At 42.6% G+C, this 13,400-nt stretch overlaps 1 protein-coding gene across 1 annotated transcript in view; it reads left to right on the plus strand.

Annotated features, from left to right (window-relative positions):
• LOC130303374 (serine/threonine-protein kinase B-raf) overlaps positions 1-13,400 on the plus strand; it is a gene marked incomplete at its 5' end in the record, with an annotated part of 50,848 nt that overhangs the window by 28,899 nt on the left and 8,549 nt on the right. The window contains 5 exons of the mRNA XM_056551784.1: positions 6,697-6,873; positions 6,968-7,014; positions 9,274-9,392; positions 9,826-9,957; positions 11,191-11,325. Of these exons, the coding sequence (XP_056407759.1) occupies positions 6,697-6,873; positions 6,968-7,014; positions 9,274-9,392; positions 9,826-9,957; positions 11,191-11,325 (610 nt within the window). The remainder of the gene's footprint in view (positions 1-6,696; positions 6,874-6,967; positions 7,015-9,273; positions 9,393-9,825; positions 9,958-11,190; positions 11,326-13,400) is intronic.

The following is a 13,400-nucleotide window of genomic DNA, read 5'->3' on the forward strand; positions in this document are numbered from 1 at the left end:
TAATACGAGGAAGTATTACTTTACTGAGAGAGTAGTGGATGGAGGGAATAGCCTTCCTGCAGAAGTGGTCGCTGCAAATACAGTGAAGGAGTTTAAACATGCATGGGATGGGCATAAGGCTATCCTTCATATAAGATAGTGATAGGCATAAGGCTATCCTTCATATAAGATAGGGATAGACATAAGGCTAGCCTTCATATAAGATAGGGATAGACATAAGGCTAACCTTCATATAAGATAGGGATAAGCATAAGGGTATCCTTCATATAAGATAGAGATATGTATAAGGCTATCCTTCATAAAAGATAGCGATAGGCATAAGGCTATCCTTCATATTAGATAGGGAAAGGCATAAGGCTATCCTTCATGTAAGATAGGGATAGGGATAAGGCTATCCTTCATATAAGATAGGGATAGGTATAAGGCTATCCTTCATATAAGATAGGGATAGGTATAAGGCTATCCTTCATATTAGATAGGGATAGGCATAAGGCTATCCTTCATATAAGATAGGGATAAGCATAAGGCTATCCTTTATATAAGATAGGGATAGGTATAAGGCTATCCTTCATATAAGATAGGGATAGGCATAAGGCTATCCTTCATATAAGATATATACATAAGGCTATCCTTCATATAAGATAGGGATAGGTATAAGGCTATCCTTCATATTAGATAGGGATAGGTATAAGGCTATCCTTCATATAAGATATATACATAAGGCTATCCTTCATATAAGATAGGGATAGGCATAAGGCTATCCTTCATATAAGATATATACATAAGGCTATCCTTCATATAAGATAGGGATAAGCATAAGGCTATCCTTTATATAAGATAGGGATAGGTATAAGGCTATCCTTCATATAAGATAGGGATAGGCATAAGGCTATCCTTCATATAAGATAAGGATAGGTTAAAGGCTATCCTGTATATAAGATAGAGATAGGTATAAGGCTATCCTTCATATAAGATAGGGCCAGGGACTATTGATAGGATTCTGATTATTAGGCAGACTAGATGGACCAAATGGTTCTTATCTGCCGACACATTCTATGTTTCTGTGTAACTCATGTGCAAATTTCCAAGAGGAACAACATAGGAATTACAGTGTTCTAGGAAGATGACGCAACAGTTATGTTTTGGAGATGGATGCCGATGAGTTTATTTATTTATTTATTTATTTATTTATTTAAAGTTAAACAGATTTGAAAATCACTTCTATTAAAAAATCTTTACCCTTCCAGTACCTATTAGCAGCTGTATGCTACAGAGGAAATTCTATTATTTTTGAATGTCTTTTTTGTCTTGTCCACAGTGCTCTCTGCTGACACCTGGTGCCCATATCAGGAACTGTCCAGAGCAGGAGAAAATACCCATAGCAAATCTATGCTACTCTGGACAGTTCCTGACATGGACAGAGGTGTCAGCAGGTGCAGTACTGTGGACAAGACAAAGAAAAAGAAATTCAAAAAGAAAATAATTTCCTTTGTAGCATACAGCTGCTAATAAGTACTGAAAGGATTAAGATTTTTAAATAGAAATAATTTACAAATCTGTTTAACTCTCTGGCACCAGTGCATAAAAAAAAAGAGAAAAAGTTTTTCACCGGAGTACCCCTTTAATCTTCAGTTGCAAAAAACACAATACCTTGTCATTGTGTAAAGTTTCTAAGTTCCCTGCCAGCCCTTAAAGGGGTACTCCGGTGGAAAATATTATTTATTTATTTATTTTTATTTATTTTTTAAATCAGCTGGTGCCAGAAAGTTAAACATATTTGTAAATTACTTCTATTAAAAAAATCTTAATCCTTCCAGTACTTATCGGCTGCTGAATACTACAGAGCAAGTTCTTTTCTTTTTGGATTCCTTTTCTGTCTGTCCACAGTGCTCTCTGCTGACACCTCTGTCCATGTCAGGAACAGGTCCAGATTAGGAGCAAATCCCCATAGAAAACACATATTACTCTGGACAGTTCCTGAAATGGACAGAGGTGTCAGCAGAGAGCACTGTGGTCAGACAGAAAAGGAATCCAAAAGAATTTCCTCTCTATTATACAGCAGCTGATAAGTACTGGAAGGATTAAGATTTTTAAATAGAAGTAATTTACAAATCTGTTTTAACTTTTTGGTACCAGTTGATTGATTTAAAAAAATAAATAAATAAATACATTTCCACCAGAGTACCCCTTTAAGTAGTCCCCTGGTCTGGAGCCATGACCTTCTTCTAGTCCTGTCTGTTCCAGCTGTAAACTCGTCCCCCCGGTGTGATTGACAGCCTGTGTTACCGCTCTGCTTCCTGAGCAGACGGAGCAGGGTGCCCGGGCTGTCAATCACACTGAGGGGCGGGATTACAGGCGGAGCATATGGGACTCTAGGATGACTCAAGCCCAGTGTTTCCTAACCAGTGTGCCTCCAGCTGTTGCAAAACTACAACTCCCAGCATGCCCGGACAGCCAACGGCTGTCCGGGCATGCTGGGAGTTGTAGTTTTGCAACAGCTGGAGGCACACTGGTTGGGAAACACTGCTCTAGCCCAGAGGACCACTTCCGGGCTGTCGGGGATACCCTTCAGACTTCATAACTTTACCATTGCTGCCAGCAGGAATGTCTCCCGGACATAAGGAAGAGGATTTTACCATTTATAAGACATTGATTTTCCCTTCTGCACCGCAGATCAATTTCATTAAAGATTTCCCGCAGCTTGTGGAAGGGACGGCCACTTTGGTACTGTAAACGCTGCATATTTTTTCCACACAAATCTGTCCGGTATACAGTAGAAGTACCTTGAGGTTAATTTTAAAGAGCGTATAAAAGCACCGTATATTAACCCCTTAATGATGCAGCGATTAAAAATTTTTTTCATTTTTTTCCTCCTCGCATTTTAAAATCCATAACTTCGAGTTTTCCATCTATAGACCTTGTTGTTTGTGGGACTTTTTGTTTTTTGTAATGACATCACTCATTTTACCACAAAATGTATGGTGAAGCCCCAAAAAAATGGGTATTCCAGTAAAAAATACTTTTTTTTATTTATTTTATTTTTTTTAAATCAACTGGCTCCAGAAAGTTAAACAGATTTGTAAATTACTTCTATTAAAAAAAATCTTAATCCTTCCAATAATTATCAGCTGCTGAAGTTGAGTTGTTCTTTTCTGTCTGGCAACGGTGCTCTCTGCTGACATCTCTGCTTGTCTTGGGAACTGCACAGAGTAGAAGAGGTTTGCTATGGGGATTTGCTTCTACCCTGGGCAGTTCCCGAGACAGGTGTCATCAGAGAGCACATAGACAGAAAAGAACAACTCAACTTCAGTAGCTCATAAGTACTGAAAGGATTAAGATTTTTTTAATAGAAATAAATTACAAATCTGTTTCACTTTCTGGAGCCAGTTGATATATAAATAAGTTTTTATTTTATTTTTTCCTGGAATACCCCTTTGATTGTGGGGCAAAACTGGGGGGGGCTTTTATGCAGATTTTAGGTGGTTGCGTTTCTACACAGTGCACTTTTCGGTAAAGCACATTTTATCTTTATTCTGTAGGTCCGTACGGTTACAAGGATACCCAATTTATATAGGTTTTGTTTTATTTTGCTAGTATTACTTTTTGTAAGAAGAAGAGTGTGCTTAAAATTAGCCTCTTCTGACCCCTATAACTTTTTTATTCTTCCGTATATAGGGCGGTATGAGGGCTCATTTTTTTGTGCCGTGATCTGTAGTTTTTATTAATGCCATTTATGTTTTTAAGAGACTTTTTTTGATCACTTTTAAAAAAAAAAAAAAAAAAAATCTGCTATATAAAATGACCAAAAATGTGCAATTCTGGACTTTGGTAATTTTTTTTATGTTTACACCATTTACTGTACGGTTTAATAAACGTGATATTTTAATAATTCAGACATTTACACATGCGGCAATACCACATATATGTTTTATTTTTATTTATTTTTTTACTTTGTTTTTTTTTAAATAAAATGTTAGAAGGGGTGACTGAAACTTTTATTAGGGGGAGGGGTTATACACATTTATTTATTTATTCTTTTTTTTTCTTTTTAGTCTCCATAGGGGACTATTACATGGAATCTCTTGATTCTTAACACTGATCAATGCTGTGGCACAGAATAAAGATAGGACGGCATGGAGGCATGTAAGGACCCTCCAGCCATCATGTAAGGTGGTCAGGACCTCGTGATTATCCCGTGTTGGTCCCGATCGCCTATAGCAACAAACCGACATGAAGTTGACGGCTTTAAGTCCCGTAATCGGCTTTGATTATGGGATCTAAAGGATTAATGGCCTTGCTGCAGGCTATTAGCTGTGGCCCCTGGCTGTTGATTCCAGCAGGGGGGCCATGCGGACGGGGCGGGATGATGTCACAATCCTGCTTCGTAGCTATGGGGAAAAAAAGTCAAACTAAATGGACATGATCTCTGGCATCGATGCCTCCTGGGACACATACCAGTCCTGCAGTGTCCAGTGGTCATCAACACGAGTGATTACCAGGCTGCAGGCAGGTCCAGAACTGCTGTGCTTGCTCCCGGTGTGAGGTGCAGAACTGCGCCCTGTGCAATGTTACGTCTGCCCCTCCCCTCAGCTGTCTGGAGATTTCCGAACATACAGCGAGGGGAGGGCAGAGATGGGCAGGCCGCAGTTCTGCACCTCCCTCGCCCCGTACACAGCTTCCTCCTCGCCCCTCTCTCAGGACTTAGATTTTGACAGCTGTGAAAATCTACATCCAGGAGCCGGGCTGTAAAAATCTCTACTTGTGGTTGCCACTGAGCCATTGTTCAAATCTATGTCCAGGGGGCTGTGCACCTCCCTCGGCAGGAGAGGGATTCTCACAGCCCCACTCCTGGACGTAAATTTTCATGCAGCCCCCTCAGGTGGAGAGGGATTCTCACAGCCCTGCTCCCAAAGCCCCCTTGACGTAGATTTTCACAGTTGTCAAAATCTACGTGCAGGAGCAGGGCTGTGAGAATCTACTTAGTCATCCTGAGGGAGGGGCGAGGAGGGAGCTGGCCGGGGCGAGGGAGGTGGAAAACTGCACCCTGCCAATCATTGCCTTCCCCCTCTCCTCGCTGTATGTTCGGAAATCTCTAAATAGCTGAGGGGAGTGGCCAACGTAAAATTGCACTGGGCACAGTTCTGCACCTCACACCGGCCCTCTGTGAGTCAGAGCAGAGTGAGGGAGGAGTCATCACAGTGAGGAGAAGAGAGGGACACGCCCCCCGCCTCTGCATGGACAGGAACCTAACTGAGCAATGACTGCAAGTAAATAAAGGTAATCCTGAGAGAAATATAGGTCCTAGGCACAAAAATTAGATGAACATATAACTTTTTATTTTTTTGGGGTCATCTGACAGGTGCACTTTAAAGAAAAACAGAGCTAATTTCTTTAAAAAATAAAACTCTGTCTCTAGGTTGGGTGTGGTTCTGCAGCTCAGTTCCATTGTAGTGAATGGAGCCAAGTTGTAATACCGCACCCAACCTGCAAACAGACGTGGAGCTGTTTTTGAAAGAAATTAGCTCTGTTTTCCGATTCTTGGATAACCCCTTTTAAAGTTTACCTGTTTAATAAAAAATATATATACATTTAAAACATTTTTAAACTTTGCAAGATTTTTTGTATCAGATACGGTCTGAGTGTCGAGCCGCATGCTAGTACGCGCTTAATTCCCTGCTCTGTATGTGTGTGTGTGTGTGTGTGTGTGTGTGTGTGTGTGTGTGTATGTATGTATGTATGTATGTATATATATATATATATATATATATGTATGTATGTATATATATATATATATATATATATATATATATATATATATATATATAATTATAATACAGCGTCCTTTTAATGTCTGTAATACATTTTTTGCGTTCATACTGTAACCACAATACCTGGATCCCCTGTGGTTCTGCTCAGAGATCCAGGGATTCCAGTCGTGTTCTGATTTTCTAATATTTCAGTTTCTTTATACAATTTTCTGTGTATAGTACATGTGCTAGAATGTCGGTAGGTCACCTTCAGGTAGGTCAGTGGTTACACATCAACTCCATCATCAAGGGGCGCAGTGAGCGTCCTGACCATGGGCCAACTGATTACTTTGCTTTTCTACTTGTGACCTTATATTACTGCATATCTTTGGTGTCCATTTGGAAACAAAAAATTTCAATCAACTGGTGGCAGAAAGTGAAACCTATTTGTAAATCCCTTCTATTAAAAAAATCTTAATCCTTCCTGCACTTATCAGCTGCTGTATAATACAGAGAAAGTTCTTTTCTTTTTGAATTTCCTTTCTGTCTGACCACAGTGCTCTCTACAGACACCTCTGTCCATGTCAGGAACTGTCCAGAGCAGGAGAGATTTGCTATGGAGATTTGCTCCTACTCTGGACAGTTTCTAAAATGGACAGAGGTGTCAGCAGAGAGCACCGTGGTCAGACAGAAAGGAAATTCAAAAGAAAAGAACTTCCTCTGTAGCATACAGCTGCTGATAAGTACTGGAAGGATTAAGATTTTTAAATACAAGTAAATTACAACTTTTTAAACTTTCTGGCACCAGTTGATTTAAAAATGTTTTCCAGTGGAATACCCCTTTTTAATTTTTTTTTTTTTTTGCCTATGTGATACTATTGAAGATATATAGCAGTGTTGGCTCAGTCACGTGTCGCCATTTATTTCTGGACGCCTTTTTGTTTCCTAGGAAAACTCGGCATGTAAACATCCTGCTCTTCATGGGTTATTCCACCAAACCCCAGCTGGCAATAGTGACGCAATGGTGCGAGGGCTCCAGCCTCTATCACCACCTTCACATCATAGAGACCAAATTCGAGATGATTAAGCTTATCGATATTGCACGGCAGACAGCACAAGGCATGGAGTAAGTGCCGCTCCCGAAACGTCTCCCGACCCTCCTCCCTTTCATTACTGCAAGATCCTACTATGTGTTTTTTTTATCTCTCGTTTTCTTCCAGCTACTTGCACGCCAAGTCGATCATCCACCGAGATCTGAAAAGCAATAGTATCCTTCATCCTACGAGCCCGGACTCCCTGGTCTAGTAGTCTCTAATCGAGAGAGATCCTATACCAGTGTTTCCCAACCAGGGTGCCTCCAGCTGTGGCAAAACTACAACTCCCAGCATGCTGGGAGTTGTAGTTTTGCAACCGCTGGAGGCACCCTGGTTTAGAGACACTGCTTTTAGGGGTATGTTCACTATTATTATTAATGGTATTATTAGTAATATTAATAATATTATTATCATTATATATTTTTATTTATTTATTTTTTTCTCCAAAATTCTATAAAATCACAGCATAAAAAAATAAAAATAAATAAATATAATATATAGTAAATTTGAGTAGCCGTATTAGTCCAGTGATGCAAATCATAAAATGTTGCAGTATCTTGTAATACCTTTTTTATTGGACTAACAGCATTTTGTAGAGACAAGCTTTCGGGATTCCTCCCTTTATCAAGTCCAAAGCAACATTTTATGATTTGCATCTAAAATATATATATATATATATATATATATATATATATATATATATATATATATGTATATATATATATATATATATATATATATATATATATATATATATATATATATATATATATATATATATATATATATACATACCAATACCAGATACAGGCGCAGCACTCCAACAAAATAAGTGATTTAATATCTCATGTCAGCATTACAACGTTTCAGCTCCTCCTGGAGCCTTTTTCAAGCATCTTGGATGGACTCTGATCAAGTCCTTTGGGACGCTGGCACCAATTTTTTGGTTGGACTGGATAAGTAGTGCTGCTTTATTTTGGGATTATATATATATATATATATATATATATATATATATATATATATATATATAAATAATGAGTTGTAGTTTTGCATCACCTGGCTGGGAAGCAATGCCCTATACAGTGGTCCCTCAACATACAATATCAATTGGTTCAAGGACGACCATTGTATGTTGAGTGTTTAACAAGCCAGTGTGCCTCCAGCTGTTGCGTAACTTCAACTTGTAGTTGTACTTTTGCAACTGCTGGAGGCACACTGGTTGGGAAACACTGATGTAGGGGATTAGATTTTCCCCTCTCGGTAGGTTGGCAGTCCCCTTAGATTATACCACCTCCGTCCCCTCGTAGGTAGGTTGTCCCTTCCACTTACTCTGGGGCTTCTATGGCTGGGAAGAGATGGAGCCTGCAGTGTGCCACTTTCTTTATTCCGCAGCAGGAAGCTGCTGTAGCGGCCCGGCAATGGTCCCTCCTCTGGATGATGGTGCTGTACAGGTCCACGGCCCCGGGCCAACTACTGAATGACAAACAATGCGGCATCCATACACATAAGGCGGCTGCGTAGGGACGCTATGATTCTGGGAACGCCATTGAGTGCTACCTCATTACGCGACCACCGTATCTGTACGGCAGCCACATAGTTTGTCATCTGGGGTCCTGCACGAACGGCCCGAGGAAACGAGGGTAAGGCTGCGTTCACACAACATTTTTTGCAATTCAGTTCCCGTATACGTTTTCAATTAGAAAACCATACGGGGCCGTATTGAAAACTGTATGCATGGACTCTCCATTGAAAACCGTATGCAAAACGATGCATCAGGTTGCGTCCATTTTGCGTCTTGTACGGTTTTGTCCATTTTTTTACCGTACCCTAAACCGTAGCCTACCATGGTTTTTGGTGCAGGTGAAAAACGTATAAGTTTTTTTTTCTTTCAAAAAAGTCAATGGGAACCATAGAGAACCGTATGTGCGTACGGTTCCATCCGGTTTGCACATGCGCAGTGCACGCTGAAAGTTGTTTTTTCTTGGAATTTTAATCAAGCAAGTAAAACTTTATTCATAATGGAGTGAGAAGTTAAAAACGTATACAGTTTTTTATTTTTTTTCTTAAAAGAACAGATGCAACCGGACCTCATTTTTCAAACCGTATACGGGTTAAAATTTGTACACACGTTTTGATACAGTTTTGTCTGGTTTTGAGGAATCCGTTTTTCATCAAAAATCTGATATGGGAACTGTATTGCTAAAAGGTGGTGTGAATGCAGCCGTAGTGTCATGTTCAATAAGAGCCAGAGCCCCGGCTATCCGGCGGCAGCTGAAGCAGTCGGGACCACTGTGCTGTAGTCCTGTAGTTGCTCCAAATGGGCCATGGAGGGAGAGGAGGGTCACATGACTGGTCCATGGTCACAGATCCATCTAGTATTTTGCGTCCTGTTGGGTTTGTATCTCTCCTTAACCCCTTGCTCTCTCTAGATATTTTTCTTCATGAAGACCTCACGGTAAAGATCGGTGACTTCGGCCTAGCCACAGTGAAGTCTCGGTGGAGCGGCTCTCACCAATTTGAACAGTTATCGGGCTCCATTTTATGGATGGTGAGGAAATTCCGGGTGAATCTTCTTAAAGGGGTTGTTTAGGAATAGAAAACCAGAGCTTATTTCTTCTAAAAACAGCGCCACCCCTGTCCTCAGATTGTGTGTGGTATTGCTGCTCTGTTCCATTGAAGTGAATGGAAAAAAATTGTAATACCACACACAACCTGAGGACAAGGGGTGGCGCTGTTTTTTCAAAAGAAATTTGATTTTGTTTTATATTCCTGGATATCCCCCTTTAAAAAGGGAGCAGGGTTACCCTTTAGGGTTCATTCCCACCTGGCGTATTTGGTGCATATTTGCTGCTGCGTATTTTCCTACTCATTGACTTCAATGGGAAATAAAATACGCAGCAGCAAATACGTAGCAAAATATGCATCAAATTACGCCAGGCTTGGACCCCCTCCACCATTACTGAGGTTTTTTCTATCTCCAGGCCCCGGAGGTGATCAGAATGCAGGACAAGAATCCTTACAGCTTTCAGTCGGATGTCTACGCTTTTGGAATAGTTTTATACGAATTAATGACCGGGCAGCTACCGTATCAGAATATCAACAACCGCGACCAGGTGAGAGGAGGCCGAGATCTATGTGGCACCACTCTCCCTGGCTGCCAACACCGGAACTGCTCGCCTCTATCCTCATTTTGCTGTATTTGAGGTTTACTCTACACCAGTGATTCCCAAACAGTTGATTGAACCATTTCTATCATACTAGCACACACGGTGCAACCATAACCATTTACTTCACTTTGAGGATCTTCAATGTAACAATACTCTGTCACCACTAGTAGGAGCTCACTGCTATGTGATTTATACAGGCTCTATTCACTACGATAAGAAATAAACAGCTCGTCAGGCACCACTCCCCCTGGCTGCCAACACCGGAACTGCTCACCTCTATTCTTCTTTGCTGTCTCCTGTTCGATCCACCCGGTGTTTTCCCAACCGGAGCACCTTCAGCTGTTGAAAAACTGCAACTCCCATCATGCCCTGACAGCCAAAGGCTGTTATACATCTCCCCTCCTAGCTCTATCTGTATACTACTGCTGCTATCTGTATGGGATCTGGATATATAGTAGTTATACACATCCCCTCCAGCTCTATCCATATACTGCTGCTATCTCTATGGGATCACAATATATAGTAGTTATACACTTCCCTCCAGCTCTATCCATATACTGCTGCTATCTCTATGAGATCACAGTATATAGTAGTTATATACCTCCCCTCCAGCTCTATCCATATACTGCTGCTATCTCTATGGGATGAGGAAATATAGTAGTTATACACCTCCCCTCCAGTGATATCTGTATACTGCTGCTATCTCTATGGGATCACGATATATAGTAGTTATACATCCCCTCTCTGTTTCTATCTGTATACTGCTGCTATCTCTATGAGGTCAGGATATATAGTTGTTGTACACCTCCCAAAGGCTGGGGGTTGTAGTTTTGCAACAGCTGGAGGCACCCTCATTGGGAAACACTGCTCTACACAATTGATATTTAGGCCCCTTGGCACCATTTCTATCATTCTAGCACACAGAGTGCAACCCTAACCATTAACTTTGCATTGAGGCGCTTCAACATAACAATACTTGCAGTCACCACTAGTGGGAGCTCAATGCTATATGGGTTAAACAGCTCCTATTGACTACAATAAGGAATCAATACGCAGCGCGCTTCTCCCCCTAGTGGTGGTAAAAATATTTTTTTAAATTTTTACATGAGCTTTATAGTAAAGATTTTTTTTTGATATAGCGCAACAATACATTTATTTATTTATTCTATTTTTTCCCAGATTATTTTCATGGTAGGAAGAGGATATTTATCTCCAGACCTCAGCAAAGTGCGGAGTAACTGTCCCAAAGCAATGAAGAGGTTAATGGCTGACTGTCTAAAGAAGAAGCGGGATGAGCGGCCCTTATTTCCACAGGTAACGCGGTGCCAGGTCTCTACGCTTTATACAATTTGCAGATATGATGGGAACGAAAACGGATTAAAGGGACACAACAGGGAACAATTCAGATTCGACTGTTATCAGGTTCTGGCTCCCGTCCACGGGAATGGAAGATTGTGACGTCACGACTCTGCCCCCGTGTGACGTCACATCCCGCCCCCTCAATGCAAGTCTATGGAAGGGGGCGTGACGTACATCACGCCCCCTCCCATAGACTTGCATTGAGGGGGTGGGGCGTGACGTCACACGGGGGCAGAGTCGTGACGTCACTATCTTCCATTCCCGTGGTCGGGAGCCAGAACCTCCAGCGCTGCCAGAAGCAGATACAGGTGGGTGCTGCATGCTATATTGCGGGGGTCCCCAGTGGCGGGACCCCCGCTATCAAACATTTTATCCCCTATCCTTTGGATAGGGGATAAGATGTCTAGGGGTGGAGTACCCCTTTAAGCATTCAGGAACCTGGAAATGCTGGGATAGACTTTTTTACCTTGCTTTTCTATTTTCCTGAATGGCATATCTGCACTCTCGGGTACTATATATGTGGGCACAGGGCACTGCTGGGTACTATATGGACTCCAATCCCCCTGTAGTTAGAGCCCCATACTCTGTACCTTGACCAGCATACGTCATGTTTTGGTGACACACCTGCCTCGGCGGAGTTGATTATTTCGAAGGTAACACCGTGCTTAGGACTCTTTGGACCATCCATGCTATGGACCTCCAAGCGCCCGTCCTTCCTGAGGATGTTCAGCATGGCGGTCCAGGGCACGGAATGGGTGATGTTCGGCCCGCATCTGTAGCCTGGTGAGCAGGTGTCTCTTCACCACCTCCAAGAAGTCCTGCTCCTTCGGGGGCCGTACTATGCACAGATGTACTAGGCTGGAAGGCAGGAGGATTGGGGGTGTCTGTGAGGCTGCCGGCAGTGTAAAGGACCAGGAGGGTAAGCAGGGAACACAGCCGCAGAGGCAGGCACCCCCCGCTGGCACTCCATAAATACGCCACTGTGTCAGGGGCCTACGCACGGCACGTCTGCTAGCAGACACTGTTCTTAATGAGTAGAGGGCTGCTGTACAATACAATCAGGTCCCCCTGACAGTTTAAGAGCAGTTGCTGCTGTTAGCAGATGTGCTGTCTGGTTTCTGGAGACCCCCCCAGCAGTTGAGACCTTTGGGTTAAAGAGGTTATCCTGTGAGTTCTCCTGTGATTATTATTTTTTAACTTTTTTTTCATTCTGTCCCGGATGCAAAAAAATAAATAAATAAAAATAACAAACCTTCCTCATGAGCTCATCGCCGGCCGCAGCGAAGTTCTGCCTCAGCTAATGAAACGCTAAGTCACAGTGTGATGTAACCGGCCGGGCGTCAAGAGGAAGGCCAAGCCCATTACATCACACTATCGTTCAGCGTATCACCAGCTTAGGCGAGGCATTGCTGTGGACAGCGAGAAGCAGCCCCAGAATGCCTGAGGACGCAAGAGCGATATCTGTGCATAGGTGGAGGGACAGAAGGTAAGTTAAAGGGGTACTCCCTGTGGGGGTCCTGCCGCTGGGGACCCCCTCAATCTCTTCTGCGGCACCCCAGACATCCGGTGCACGGAGCGAACTTCACTCCATGCCGGATGACTGGCGATGCAGGACAGAGGCTCGTGAGATCACGACCACACCCCCTCAATGCAAGTCTATGAGAGGGGGCGTGGTGGCGGTCATGCCTTCTCCCATAGACTTGTATCAAGGGGGCGTGGTCATGACGTCACGAGCCTCCGGCGCTGCACCCGACACTCTATACGAACGCCAGGTGCAGCATGGAGATTGAGGGGGTCCCCAGCAGACATCCAAAGGATAGGGGATAAGATGTCTAGGGGCGGAGTACCCCTTATAAGGTTTGTTCGTTTTCTTTTTGCAGCCCGGCGGAATGGTGAGATTAAAAATAAATATATCACTGGATAACCCCTTTAACCCTGCCCTGGGAACATATAACGTACAGGAAAGGTGGGACACGCTGGTGTTTTCAATGGGTCCCGCAGATCCCAATGCAGTTCTCTAAATTGAGGCA

Source organism: Hyla sarda, unplaced genomic scaffold (genome assembly GCF_029499605.1).
Source record: "Hyla sarda isolate aHylSar1 unplaced genomic scaffold, aHylSar1.hap1 scaffold_1216, whole genome shotgun sequence".
NCBI lineage: Eukaryota > Metazoa > Chordata > Amphibia > Anura > Hylidae > Hyla > Hyla sarda.